The 15605-nt window shown below is 42.9% G+C and overlaps 1 protein-coding gene across 2 annotated transcripts in view; it reads left to right on the top strand.

The window, feature by feature from the left end:
• Nucleotides 1-12495: 12495 nt before the first annotated feature.
• The window catches only part of Agps (alkyldihydroxyacetonephosphate synthase), a 76131-nt gene continuing 73021 nt past the window's right edge, over nucleotides 12496-15605 (top strand). For both annotated transcript variants that reach the window (XM_071667459.1, XM_071667460.1), the window contains exon 1: nucleotides 12496-12785. In XM_071667459.1, the coding sequence (XP_071523560.1) occupies nucleotides 12520-12785 (266 nt within the window). In that variant the 5' untranslated portion in view covers nucleotides 12496-12519. The remainder of the gene's footprint in view (nucleotides 12786-15605) is intronic.

Below are 15605 nucleotides of genomic sequence, written 5' to 3' on the forward strand. Positions count from 1 at the left end.
GGAACACGAAAAGTTCCCAAGTGCACTTTCGTGTAATAATCACATCATCAAGGGAGACACATAGGAATATATATATATATATATATATATATATATATATATATATATATATATATATATATATATATATATATATATATATTCACGTTTTCTTTTTTATTTGAGGGGAGACTGGTACAGTGTTGAAGACAGGGTTCGAACCAGGCTAATAATGTCTTCGGCTAAGCTGTCATTAAGGGCGTGTGGTACGAAGGATAATAAATAAATGATAATTACGAGATAAAGAAATTTAAGGGGTAACTATACTGTATATATGTGTGGCCTGTGGATTTTATTTATTTATTTATTTTTTTACATCTTGGAGGACATGTTCAGTGCTATAAACGAAGACTTGAGATCATGACGTCATGGCTTTGATGACGAAGACCTTAGGGACCCGTGACGTCATGGCTTAGATTGATGACGAAGACCTCAGGGACCCGTGACGTTATGGCTTTGATGACGGAGACCTCAGGGACCCGTGACGTCATGGCTTAGATTGATGACGGAGATCTCAGGGACCCGTGACGTCATGGCTTAGATTGATGACGGAGATCTCAGGGACCCGTGACGTCATGGCTTAGATTGATGACGGAGACCTCAGGGACCCGTGACGTCATGGCTTACATTGATGACGAAGACCTCAGGGACCCGTGACGTCATGGCTTACATTGATGACGAAGACCTTAGGGACCCGTGACGTCAAGGGCTAGAGGGTGGTGAAGACCTCAGGGCCAGAAAATGGCGAAGACCCTCAGAGACCATGACGACAAGGGACTAGAATATAGCGAAGACCCTCAGAGACCATGAGTCACGGGGCCAGAATATGGCGAAGACCTCAGAGGCCTCATGACGTCACGGGACCAAAGTATAGCGAAGACCCTCAGAGACCACGACGTCACGGGGCATGTATATAGCGAAGACCCTCAGAGACCATGACGCCACGGGACCACAGTATAGCGAAGACCCTCAAGAGACCATGACGCCACGAGACCATAGTATAGCGAAGACCCGCAGAGACCATGACGTCACGGGACCACAGTATGGCGAAGACCCTCAGAGACCATGACGTCACGGGACCACAGTATAGCGAAGACCCTCAGAGACCATGACGCCACGAGACCACAGTATAGCGAAGACCCTCAGAGACCATGAAGTCAGGGGGCCACAGTATAGCGAAGACCCTCAGAGACCATGACGTCACGGGACCACAGTATAGCGAAGACCCTCAGAGACCATGAAGTCAGGGGGCCACAGTATAGCGAAGACCCTCAGAGACCATGACGTCACGGGACCACAGTATAGCGAAGACCCTCAAAGACCATGACGTCACGTCACGGATCACATAGAGACGTTAATAGCCTACATCACCAGACCGTCCTCTTCCGCCATTACCTGTAAATGTAAACAAAAGCTCAAAACAAATACATGTTATAAATTAAAAAAAAAAAAAAGCTAATTGGGCTGAAACAAAAGAGCCAATTGGACTGAAAAAAAAAGAGCCAATTGGGCTATTTTTTTCCCTCCCTTTTTTTTATACCCTTTTATTGCAAAGGGTCTGAACTAAAATGCTCTTAATTGAACGCTATTTTTAGTAACTTTTTCAATTAACTTTTATCCGTCGGAAATAACTTTGCTTTAGACTCCGCCAAGTTCGTATGTAGAGTTAGGGTCTTCATACATTGACGAAGTAGACCATTGTACAAACGGAGCAACGGTTCAGAAGAATAGGATTTGAGGTTGTAGAAACAGCATTCAACTGTTTTATAGAGGATTCAACTGTTTCATAGAGGATTCAACTGTTTTATAAAGGATTCAACTGTTTCATAGAGGATTCAACTGTGTTTTATAGAGGATTCAACTGTGTTTCATAGAGGATTCAACTGTTTCATAGAGGATTCAACTGTTTTATAGAGGATTCAACTGTTTTATAGAGGATTCAACTGTGTTTCATAGAGGATTCAACTGTTTCATAGAGGATTCAACTGTTTCATAGAGGATTCAACTGTTTCATAGAGGATTCAACTTTTATAGAGGATTCAACTGTTTCATAAAGGATTCAACTGTTTCATAGAGGATTCAACTGTATCATAGAGGATTCAACTGTGTCATAGGGGATTTAACTGTGTCATAGAGGATTCAACTGTGTCATAGAGGATTCAACTGTGTCATAGAGGATTCAACTGTGTCATAGAGGATTCAGCTGTTTCATAGAGGATTCAACTGTTTCATAGAGGATTCAACTGTGTCATAGAGGATTCAACTTTTATAGAGGATTCAACTGTTTCATAAAGGATTCAACTGTTTCATAGAGGATTCAACTGTATCATAGAGGATTTAACTGTGTCATAGGGGATTCAACTGTGTCATAGAGGATTCAACTGTGTCATAGAGGATTCAACTGTGTCATAGAGGATTCAACTGTGTCATAGAGGATTCAGCTGTTTCATAGAGGATTCAACTGTGTCATAAAGGATTCAACTGTGTCATAGAGGTTCAGACTTAGCTACTCATGTCATTTTGGGAGGATCCCCAAGATGGGTTCGATGATAGTGTGTGATACACCAAGTTGTTTATTGTGGTATGTGATGGGACTATGAAGTTATCATATGCTATAGGGAAGTCGTGAGGGATGGGGGCTGGCTTTTTGTGTCAAGAGAAATGGGTAAAAATGGGTAAAATTGGGTAAAGGCATTAGGATTTTCCTAGGATGCGTCATACCCAATCCCTAGCGAAATCCTGTCCTATTACGAGTTTATGGAGGCAGTTCAGAGGAGCGTAGGAGGATGGTGTGGATTTGAAAGGAATGGAAGAACGCAGTGTTGACTCAAAGTCAGCTGAGGAGTGCATTTGGTTGTATGTTGAAGCAAGGGAAGCCACGGATACGAAAAGAGGAAAGAGCGTAGGAGACAAGACAGAACCTTGAAGGACGCCAGTGTCTGTACGTAGGAGGGACGACTTGATGTGTCGTCGAAGTGGGGAAAGCGCGGGACATGTGCCTCGCCAGAAACTGTTGTGAGATACTTTGAACCAAAGACCAAAAGTTATTCATTAATGGAATGAGATGGAACATTGTTTACGCTTCCTGTGGGTAAAGGAACGCACTGGATTACTAAATCCTTTTGGTAAAGGAACGCTTCGACTTAGGAGATATATGCAATTAATTATAGGCGCAGATGAAAACTTAAATGCGAATTAGAAGGAAGGAAGAGAGTGTTTCTTGGGTTTTTCAGGTACGTTCAGCGCCCAGAGGATCCTCAGAGATAAGTCTGGTGGAACGAAGAGTTAGAGTGATTTGAGGAAGAAAAGGGAAACACAGGCCTTCATCCCTGCAACAAGAACTACGACTCGTTGCCTCGTTAGAGAATGGTTTAACCAGTAGTTCAGCAGCTTATTCAGAGGTTCAAGAGATCCCACGGGCTGACCACCCATCCATACAGTCCCCCTCCCTACCTGCAGGGTTGGCCAGACAGTTGGCCCCCACTGTGACGTAGTTACGGCGCGTTACGGTGGTCGTCACTGGCTGCGTCACCCTCTCCGTCACATGCAGCGTCACGGTCCTCCTATTCGCCCTGTAACGTGGTACGAGCTTTGTCTGCGTCACCGTCTCCGTATCATACTGTGGGTCAAGAGAAAAAAATTGGTTCTTCGTTTTCTATGAGGTCTTTAGGGGGCTGCCGTGGTGGGGTGGTCTCCGTGGTCGTTTTGGCCTCGCGCGGCTCCCGGTTCGAATCCCGGTGTTGGGGCCCAACCATTTTTAGGCTATGGGAAGCGTCTGTTCATACAAAGTTACTGGGAAATGTGATTTACTAGTTTTAAAAAGGGGAATTGTACTGGTTCGTACTGGTTTTCGAACCAGTTGCTAATACTGGGCTGTTATGTTGTGTGTTCTGGTGTCAGGTTTGAAATAGTGGATAAGATCGCGTTCGTGAGTGTGGTACTGGCTGAGATTGCGTTCGTGAGTGTGTAGTACTGGCTAAGATCGCGTTCGTGAGTGTGTAGTACTGGCTAAGATCGCGTTCGTGAGTGTGTTACTGGCTGAGATTGCGTTCGTGAGTGTGTAGTACTGGCTAAGATCGCGTTCGTGAGTGTGTAGTACTGGCTAAGATCGCGTTCGTGAGTGTGTTACTGGCTGAGATTGCGTTCGTGAGTGTGTAGTACTGGCTAAGATCGCGTTCGTGAGTGTGTAGTACTGGCTAAGATCGCGTTCGTGAGTGTAGTACTGGCTAAGATCGCGTTCGTGAGTGTGTAGTACTGGCTAAGATCGCTTTCGTGAGAGTGTAGTACTGGCTAAGATCGCGTTCGTGAGTGTAGTACTGGCTAAGATCGCTTTCGTGAGTGTAGTACTGGGTGGCGTTCTCGCCCGCTCCACTTACCTGGGTCAGGTAGTCGGTCTGCGTGTGGAACTGGGTCAACGTGACGTGGTTCTGGGGAGGAAGAAATGCCACCTGTGCGTTGGGGACGTAGACGCCACGGGCTCTGTGGTTCTGTGTGGATAAAGACGCCATCAGAACCCAGGATTAAGACACACCTGAACAATGGCGGGAAGATATTAACAGACAATATCCCTGGCTTGTTTTTTTTTTACGTACACAGACGTACCTTCGTCTGTTGTGTAGCATTGTACCGTCGTGCACCGTCGTACCGTTCTCCGTCAGCCGGTGCTTGTAGTGCCAACAGCAGTGCCAAAGTTAGACAAGTACTGAGGAAGAAAACGTACATCTGTCTGCGTTAGCAACACTGTATTATTCATATGTAGTAGATTTAAGAAGACATTGTGTTTGAATATATGTATTTATATATGTACTTAGATGTGTAGTTACATGTATCTTCCACGTACATATACATGATTGTTCTGTGTCTCGTAAAGGAGAGAAGCCTTAGTGGACGACTGACTGAGGTACGTCAACTTATAGCGTCACTGTACGATGGTTCAGATGGACGGAGACGACCCAAGTGTGTGTGTGTGTGTGAAACTCAGCTTTCGCTCTGGTGAAGATCTTCGCGCTAGAGTTATGTATATATATCACCTCCACCTCCTTTCTTCTCTTCACTGAGGAGGCAGGAATCTCTAATTATGGTGATAATGACAATTATTAGAGTTTTTACCGCTCTCTACGTCCACACGTGTGCCTGGAGGTAAGGATGTGAATATCCATGTTGATGGTCGTGTGGAAGGCGGGATTGCAGAAAGCGAAGGCCTCGAGTTCATTCGGGGAACTCTTGGAGGCTCGTGTAGAGTGTTGATTGGAGGGTTGTAGGAAGTGAAGGTTTTGGGAGGGGGTTTGGGCTTGGATGGGGTTTTTGGAGTGTTGAGTGATAGGACGGGTTTCGAAGGTTTTAAAAGGAGTTACAGAGCATTTTGAGAGGGACAGAGAGAGTGTGTATGTATTTCAAGGGAGCTCCTTCTTCCTCAGGGTAAGTTAGGGTGTCCAGTGGGGTCCCGTAGTGCTCAGTGCTGGCACCGCTCCTGTTTCTGGTGTGCTTAGCGAGTGCTTTTCGATCAAGGGAGTTTCAGGTATGGGAGAAAAATTCAGGGAGTCATTGATCCCATGGGATCCAAACCACTCCACTATTAATCAGTCGAGGTTCTGTGTTGATCTTACCACTTCGGTAAACCCTACGTTCATATATGGTTCTCAGAGGGAAAAATTTATGTGAATTCTATCCTTCGTCGTTGAACATCATATTGCCCTCACTAGGCCTGTCCCAGCCCAACTGGGCTGTTATGCAACGTCTGTTGTTGGGTAGTTAGACTTCATGCTTTCCAACTGCCAGGGTCGTTAGGGCCGTCAACGTCAAGTTATAACCACCAATTATAAAATCTTGATCACTCCCTTTGGATGTTTGAGATATACTCTAAGGCCAGACACTCTGTCGGTGCATATGTGGCCTAATCTGTGCATATATATAGCTTAAAGTAAGTTTATATAATATGTACTGAGGTCCTTGAAGCAAAGGAATGTTCATTGCAATTTTTTTTTTTTTTTTTTTTTAAGAGAAACTCAATGGGAGACGAAGAGGAACCCTGGCGCACAAGTGAAAGTTAGTGGCTGACGAAGATGCGCGTCATAACCTGCAGTTGATTTTTTCAGCGGATGATGACCTCACTGGTATCTTAATTGCCTTTCCCACCTCACCGTGGTAGCGTCAGGAACAGACTAATCTAACGAAGGCCTTCTCCCTAAACATGTACACTCGAGCTGTCGTATGCAAGCGCCTATTCATCCACACCCTTGATCACTTGACATGCCCAGGATCAACGTGATGAAAGCACGTCGCCCCTCATATACCACATCGATCAGTTAGCTTTGTCCTATGCACGTCTCCGACCCTTCCCAAAGTTCAGGCCCCGATGCCCCAAAGCTCCTCCTTCACTCCATCCTTCTATCCTCCTCCTTTGTCTTTCCCTTTGGTTCCTCCCTCCACCTCTGATGCATACGTCATCGCACTCTTTATTTCTATTGTTGATAATTATAATAGTGATAATGATAATGATAAATGTTATCAGTAGCATTAGATGATGAATGCTCACTTGTTTAGGTGTGTATTCAACCAACACATTACAACTGATCTAAAAGAATTAGTCGTGGATGTACAAGGCTCTGAAAATTCTTCACAGAAAACGTGTAGGGGGTGTGTATTAGCCCCCCCCCCCCTTCTTCCAGCTCGCACACACACACACACACACACACACACACACACACACACACACACACACACACACACAAGGTGAGGGAGGGAGTTGCCTCCTACCCCTTCGCCTGTGTTCAAAACATCGACTGACAAAGTGATTTTCTTAACTATCCACTGCAATCGAACGAAATGATCTCTTAACTAAGAGACATTTGTGGAGATCTGGTGTGTGTGTGTGTCTCTTAAACCTCGTTCACCGTGGGTTAATGGTTCGCGTTGATTACCGGGGTTCGCACCCTGGACCGGGGCCTTTTGGCTCACAGTCAACCCAGCTGTTCATGATCCCCTTCGGAGCGTACCAAAAGGAAGGCAATATTAATAAACTTCATAAGGATAATTCATAGGTAATTAAACTCAGCTGGAGAGGTTATCTAAGTCTCTCTTATGCTTCTTCATAAGCGACAGAACATGGTGTGCGTGGGTGTGTGTGTGTGTGTGGAAGTGGCTTCAGGGAGGGAGGGAGGGAGGAGGAGGAGGAGGAGGAGGGGTTAGCAAGAAGGTATATATATGAAGGAGGCAGGAGGGAGGGAGACAGCCTTCGTCTCGCTATACCTGCCGGCAGAGGTGGTCAGACACTGAGCCATGAACAAGTGCAGTTCTCCCAACATGTTGCGGTGAGTTGACGGTTCTTAATTGGACTTGGTTGACTTCCTGGGAGCTAATCGGTCCTCCCTAAGGGGGAAAGGGGTGGTGATGTATACTAGAGGGGGGGGGGGGGTCATGGTTAACGAGGTGGTTTAGTTCTTCTCATAGTTAATGGGGTAGTTTTGGGGTCATAAGAACCAGGGAGTTTTGGTTTGATTGGGTAGTTAAGCTGTGTAAACCGTGGGTTTCATGGTTAATTGGGTAGTTAAGCTGTATAGACCCCGAGGGTGGGAGGGTCCTCTTTTGCTTGATTGGCTAGTTAAGGTCTGTGAGTCAGTGGTCTCTTGGCTAATTGGTAGTTAGTTAAGGTGTATGGACCAGGGACCTCTTAGTTGAATGGTAGCTAAGGTGTATAAACCTCGAGTCTTTTATTTTCTGATGGTTTAGCTAAGCTACGCATAAAACTGCACCGTTAAACCACTCACGTTACTTGAGTAGCTTTAATAGAGTGATTACTGTATTTATTAATTATTCTTATACATTTGTTATCCAATCAGCAACGTGTTGAAGTCTATTTACCAATCTAGAGAGACCAGTAAGGGGTCAAGTCGAGTACAAGATCAATATATTCACTCGTTGTTATGGTTGATAGTTCCAGTTTCTACCGCCAGAGGCGCTCTGATGGTTGCGGCGCTGATGCTGGCTGCGGCAACTGCGGCAGAGATAAGGGACTGCGGCGGCAGTGGAGTCTCCTATTCCCAGAAGGTAAACACACACGAGACATTTTCTGTTCCAGCTGAAATTTCGGGCGATTAAAGAAAATGGATTTAAGTTCGTATTCCTTTAGGTAAATATGGCTACGTTTTCTTTCTCGCTTATTACCACGTTGACCCTACCCAAGTCACATTTTCTCTACATGGCACCCTTCTTGTATACGCCTTACCTGGAGATACTCAGTAGGATTATACCTCCGTAATTCGAGCATTCAGTTTCGTCCTTATTGCTTTTATGTGAGGGTAGTATCATACAGACTGCCACCTGTCACCTTGAGCCATATCTACATTGGAAATCCTTACTAGATAATCAATGATGTTGTCACTTCCTCCCTTGAGAAACTCGCCTGCAATCCCATCCACTCCAGCCGCTTTGCCGTACTTCATCTTACGCAAGATTTTCACTACTTCCTCTCTTTTCACAATACCTTTCTTCATAGAGACTCAGTACACACGCCACCTTGTCCCAAGAACACCAATTTCGTCTCCGCATCATGCAACACATTCAAAAAATGAAGCTGTTCATTTCACCTGTTTTTTGCTCCCTCATTCTTCATTTTCTTCTCGTTCCAATCATTTTTATTCTCAGTAGTTCATCGGTATCCCCCTCTCTCTATATCTCTTATTTGCCTCACTTTCCAAATTTCGTATCTTTCTCGTGATCTCTTGCCGCTTATACAAGAAATAGGAACTCGCAGAATCAAACATGCATTTGCTATTTTGCACAGTTTTCTATGATTACAAAAGTTTGAAAGAAAATGGAAGCATAGGCGCCATTTTTTTTTCGTATTTTATCAACAAACTTTAACACGTAACTGTGTACTTAGTGCAAGAGTTGTTAGGAGCAACGACTTTGCCATCTCATAGCATTTATTAAGGCATTACATGTCCTAAAATAACTGAAAATCGTACTTTATTAGTTACGTGAATAATCGTTGTTGTATTACTTAAATACACTTGTTAGCAACAAACTGCTCAAAGAATTAGAATAGTTTTCGAAATTCTTATCTTCGAATCCATGTAGAGGAATTTGATTTGGTGTTTGCCTCTTGTGTTATGGTATTTTAACGGTATTTAATGAGCGAGAAGTTGACTAGTGTTTTGGAAACCAAGTTTCACAACACAAAATTTACAATTCAAAAATCTTTGGTTACTTCTGCTGGCTGGTGGGTTAGCGTCAGTGTTAAACTGCTATACTCAACCTGGCAGTTGCTATATTCCCATTGCATGTATTGGTGTACAACCTGTCTTTCTTTTTGTTCAAATATATATAGATATCGCTTTTACATGCTGTAACAAAACTACGATGTAAAAGCGTTTGAATTAGGTGAGCTTCACTTCCTTCTTGTGCGATGTCCTTGTTCTCCATTGCTCCTTCATATATATATATATATATATATATATATATATATATATATATATATATATATATATATATATATACATCTCAATATCCTCTGTTAAGTCTCCCTCAGGATACCATGCATTAACTCATTGGCTCAAATTGATGCTGCAGGCTAGGGCATGTGTGCCCAGGGTACGATACATGATCAGCGGGGGACGTACAGCAACCTCTCCACCCTCGGCCACCATAACCTACCATCATGTGAACACCCAGCTGCTCACACAGGTCAGGGGCGTCGTCTTGTGAGTTCTGTCAACCTACATAATCAGGTGATGAATAAGGGATAGAGGATAGACGTCTCAGAACCCTACGATGTATTTTGAGAGACCTGTAATTTTGCTTGAAAACCTTGAAATTACATTTAGAATCCTTTATGTTATAGTAAATAGATTTGAATTATTGTAATCTTACTATTTTGATAGCGTGCATGAGCATTTCATATATATAATTTTGTGTTGTGGTTTTGATAATGTCTATCTATTAGTAGCTCTTCTTTAGCAAAATAAAAGGAGGTTGAACAGTCGAATATAATACTTTTATCTGTTTATTTCTGCCGTTCCAGTATTTTACAGGGAACTGTCATACCTTGTACGCGAGAGTCTTTTAAAAAATTATGAAATTTTTAATTTATCACTGTATGAATTCTGAAGATGTCACTGTTGCTTGTCAACAGCACAAGACGAAGTCAGTGACGCGCACGAAACGTGTGACCTTCTTCAAGACGCTCAACCTGACGGTGTCGCAGTACGTGACGCAGACGGTGCCGCAGGTGGTCGTAAGTACCAAGTACCACGAGGAGGTCCTCACCGTCAGCAGACCCTGCCAGGTGCCAGCAGGTAACATCCTTCCACTCTCATGGTCCTTGCTTAAGGAGATGAGGTCCGCGTCTTTACCTTCCTGCTTCTGTAGCCTCATTTCCATTGCCCCCTTTTTTTGACATGGCCTATCTTCTCCTAACCTCACCTTTCTTTAGGGGGATTTGTGTATAAATACAGCACCTGGAAAGGCGCAGAACTAAGCTAAACTCCATACTAGGGTAAACAATGCTTAACAAGACGCAATAATAGGCTAAACAACACGAAAGCAACACCAGGTGTGGCGTGATATTTGAAAGTTTGTGTTGCCGAAGGTCCATTAATAGCTGGTGTTCTTGTTTACAGGTTACAGTGGCCTGAATAGCTAATTGACTGGATGGGTTGTGAGGGATAAGCGTTCTTCCAGCTCTAGTCATTCACCTGGAGGGCGTCTTAACACGCATGGAAGGTCTCCATTTCTAGCTGCACTCCTAGAAAGTTTCCAACTCTTAGCCACGCTCCTGAAAAGACTTTCCCCCAGTTCTGGCCACATTCCTGGAAGGTCTCCTCCAGTTCGAGCCACACTTGGAAGTTTTTTTCCCAGCTCTGGCCACTCTCCTGGAAGGTCGTCCCCACCAGTTCTAGCCACACTCCAGGAAGGTATCCAGCTCTAGTTACGTCTCTGGAAGGTCACCTGCCTTTATGACACTCATGGGGGGGTGGTTTGGTTTCCAGCACGAACCCCACTCATGGAAGGTCCTCAGCTCAAGCCACCACACTCATGAGTGGGTCTCCAGACTAGCCACACCCTTGGAAATCATCCAGCTCTCTCTACCCGCACTGCTGGAAGGTCGCCAGCTCAAGTCACGGGCCTGGAAAGTCTCCAGTTCCAGCCACAGTACTGGAAGGTATCAGTTTTCCCTATAGTGTGCATTCATCCAAAGAACGTAGAAACTTTTGTCGTTTTGAAACGACCTAATCAACTGATTATGCTTACATACGTAGTTGAATTAATTGTCAGAAATCCAATTGGGCTTTGACCTGTAGTTTAATCAGTCATTCATCCAACTTTAAGGACAAAGTAACAGAAATCTTATACTTGTCCTCCGGACCAAACCATTTTCCCTCTCCTCTTCCTCTCACCATCTGTTGAGTTATGCATTAAAAGAAAAAGTGCTTCTTGATGCTAAGACATTCGTTATAGAACCGATCCTAAGTCGTAAACGAAGGTGGGTCAAATGGTCAACAACGAAATTGTAGCATGTGTGTGTGAGTAAACCTGTACTAATTGCGTCGTTCTTAGATTATGAAATTCCGTGTAACATCCCCAACTTGTGGTAACATTTTGTTTGCCCGTGTGCTGATCACCTTCCCCTCTCCTGGAAACTTTCATGTTAAAGAATATTTGTCATATGTGTATTAAAAAAAAAAAAATGGAATCCCTTTCCGGAGCAATGGTATGTGTGTGCCCTCTGTTTATTTCGTTGTTTTAAGGCGAGTGGTATTTATAACCAGTTAGTTTTCTCCCTAGACAGTTCATTATATTTTTGGCCATTTAGTTCTAACTCAGTCAGTCAGTTTTATCTATACCGGTTACATTTTTTTTCTTCATCTTCATCGAGTCAGTTTCAACAAGGGCAAGTTAGCTTTATCCTCTGTCGTCCAACCTTCATCTTAGAAATGTATTCTCGCATATCACTTCCTTATCGAAACCTTGAGTAGTTTCTTATTAAGACTTCATGTGAGGAAGTGTGATATGTGATAAATATTAATATGTAGATAATGGCTACAATCACGGAAAGGATAGTAATTAGGTATACTGTTGTCATCGAAATAAGTGTGGAATATATAGGTTCGAGATGACATATCTCGGGTGCAGTTCTGTTGGAAAGGTTGTTATTTCAGTAATTAAGAATAATATGTGGGATTATTAGCGTAGAGATGTGATAAGAGACCAGGGAATTTTATTTTTTCCGCCTACGTAAGCGGTTTTCGTTGCTCAGCTAATCGATTAGTCCATGTGCCGCTATGGGTTCTATGATCCTATCGATGAACGAGAACTACGCGGGTGTTTACGTCCATATTAATACCATAATAAAATCTAAATTTGTAGTTATTTATCCATTAAAAAATATGAATTATCGTATCGTGTATCTTTTAAAATGACGATGGAATAAATGAAGGCGGCGTGTGCGGGGCGGAGTTAGCCAGCCACGTCAAAACAAGGATGGCATCGTCTGCTCGTGATCGCCTCTCTGTCATCCAGCGGCATTTGAAATGCCGTCATGGGGACGAATCCAAGGACAGCCCAGCAGCCCAGGGAGATGGTGATGGGGGCGTGGGCCACGACGGGAATGGGGAGAGCACAAGGAAGGGGACGCACAAGGGCGGCGTGAGGTGGGAGACGGCGTCGGCCAAGCCTTCCCCCAGCGGCCCCGCTACTGACCCAACCCCAGACACCAGAGCTCCTCTGCCGACATTACCGAAGAGACGGTAAACACCAGATGACAGCTGTCTTATCATTGGGGAAACGAGTCGTGAACCGAGATTTTTAAATTGTCTTTTGGGTTCAGTTCAACTTAGTAAGCCAAAGTGAACCCTAGTTTCGTGTCTTCCACCGAATTTTTTAGTATTTTAGTATTTTAGTATTTTCCAAGTTTGTTTTAGTATTTTCCAAGTTTATTTTAGTATTTTCCAAGTTTATTTTAGTATTTTCTAAGTTTATGTTAGTATTTTCAAAGTTTGTTTTAGTATTTTCCAAGTTTATTGTAGTATTTTCCAAGTTTATTTTAGTATTTTCCAAGTTTGTTTTAGTATTTTCCAAGTTTATTTTATCAGGTAAAGATGAACATTACTGACCTGTTACAATAATGGAAGCTCGAACAGTGTGATTGTCTTAATGTGTCACAATCATTATATACGCTCTAGTTATGACGAGTATATGATGAATTATGACTCTTCCTGTATAGAGGACTATGTCATTTTGGCATTAGTTAAAAGTAGTTGTGAGGAGCATTAGGGTATTAGTTGTCATAGGTTGAGGCATTAGGCAGGAACATTAGTTTAAAGACATTAGGTAGAATTAGTTGGTAGGAGCATTACGTAGAAGCCTCTTGAAATCATTGCATGAGTCGCCCTCTGCCATTGGCCTGTTAACGGTGAAGTAGTAAAGGATGAAAAGCGGCACTTGAGTCCATCAGTTATGACGGCTCTTTTGCTGTGGCCACCCCCATTGAGGGAGTTCCCGAAGGGATCAGGTGTCAAGAGATATAGATAAAAGTTCCAGTTTAGGGGTACGTTGAAACTTAATTTCAGAATAGAGATACATTGAAAGTAATTTCAGAATATCCGTAAGTTTGTTCTACATTGATGTTGCCATGTGTGGAGAATACCATGAGATTGGCAGGGAACGATTTGGATAATAATCATACATACTGCAGAAGCTGGTGACTGAGTTTGGTAAAGTGTGTGAAAGAAGAAAGTTAAGAGTAAATGTGAATAAGAGCAAGGTTATTAGGTACAGTAGGGTTGAGGGTCAAGTCAATTGGGAGGTGAGTTTGAATGGAGAAAAACTGGAGGAAGTGAAGTGTTTTAGATATCTGGGAGTGGATCTGGCAGCGGATGGAAACATGGAAGCGGAAGTGGATCATAGGGTGGGGGAGGGGGCGAAAATTCTGGGAGCCTTGAAGAATGTGTGGAAGTCGAGAACATTATCTCGGAAAGCAAAAATGGGTATGTTTGAAGGAATAGTGGTTCCAACAATGTTGTATGGTTGCGAGGCGTGGACTATGGATAGAGTTGTGCGCAGGAGGATGGATGTTCTGGAAATGAGATATTTGAGGACAATGTGTGGTGTGAGGTGGTTTGATCGAGTAAGTAACGTAAGGGTAAGAGAGATGTGTGGAAATAAAAAGAGCGTGGTTGAGAGAGCAGAAGAGGGTGTTTTGAAATGGTTTGGTCACATGGAGAGAATGAGTGAGGAAAGATTGACCAAGAGGATATATGTGTCGGAGGTGGAGGGAACGAGGAGAAGAGGGAGACCAAATTGGAGGTGGAAAGATGGAGTGAAAAAGATTTTGTGTGATTGGGGCCTGAACATGCAGGAGGGTGAAAGGAGGGCAAGGAATAGAGTGAATTGGAGCGATGTGGTATACCGGGGTTGACGTGCTGTCAGTGGATTGAATCAAGGCATGTGAAGCGTCTGGGGTAAACCATGGAAAGCTGTGTAGGTATGTATATTTGCGTGTGTGGACGTATGTATATACATGTGTATGGGGGTGGGTTGGGCCATTTCTTTCGTCTGTTTCCTTGCGCTACCTCGCAAACGCGGGAGACAGCAAAAAAAAAAAAAAAAAAAAAATTATTTGATGATAAGTCGATAAAGAGGAAGGTCATGAAGACTCGGGGGAAAGACAATGAAGATCAGGGATATTATGATGATTGACAAAACACATTTGGAGAACAGAACCTATGGCAAACATTATCTAATTTCCCCTTAATAGCCATTGTTTACATTATTTCGAATAGTAACTGAAAATTATTTGATGGATGTGACTTCTTGATTCCCATTTATCATTTCTGGGTGTTATGCACTTTCCTATAAACAAAACAGGATTCCATAGCACGAATGTGTTATCAATGCGTATACTGACCGTGTGAAGTAACCCAGCGTCAGGCAAGATTAAAGTTGGTATATTTTGACTATCTTACCGATTATCTAGGTAATTCACAGACCACTCACAAAGTTTTGATAAGTTTTCTTGATTTCTGGAAGTGTTTTGATTACCTCTTCACGAGCTGATGACTCGTCCTTGATCTACATAGACATATCTACATTGTCATAACATAACATTGCCATAACATGGGGATCAAGGATTAAGAATTTGAAAATATAGTTTATTAGAATTGACTTTGGAATTTATAATCATACTTCTTGCATTTTGCATCCTGAATGGTACTCACTTTTATTTTAAAATGGAATGAAGAATGTGTTACAAGCTTGGATAAGATTAGAAATGGAAGGAAGAATACATTCCAAGCTTAGATAAGATTAGAAAATTGAGATGCAAGTATGTTGATATCTACAGAGGTGCTTTTATTGATTTAGCACCTTTTGGAAATAAGCTCTTCAAATATGAAATGGAAAAATGTTTTACACAATACATCGCAAGAATTAAGTAGTTATCGGAGATGAGTCACTGAAGTAAACAAACCTGTCAACTGGCCCTTGGTCTAAGGGGAAATTTTAAGGCAATGAGGGATGTTGAAGATTCTGAGTGAAGAAGAATATAGATGAAGTTAAGGTGTAGAGAG

The sequence above is a fragment of the Panulirus ornatus genome, chromosome 12 (genome assembly GCF_036320965.1).
Source record: "Panulirus ornatus isolate Po-2019 chromosome 12, ASM3632096v1, whole genome shotgun sequence".
Taxonomy (NCBI): Eukaryota; Metazoa; Arthropoda; class Malacostraca; order Decapoda; family Palinuridae; genus Panulirus; species Panulirus ornatus.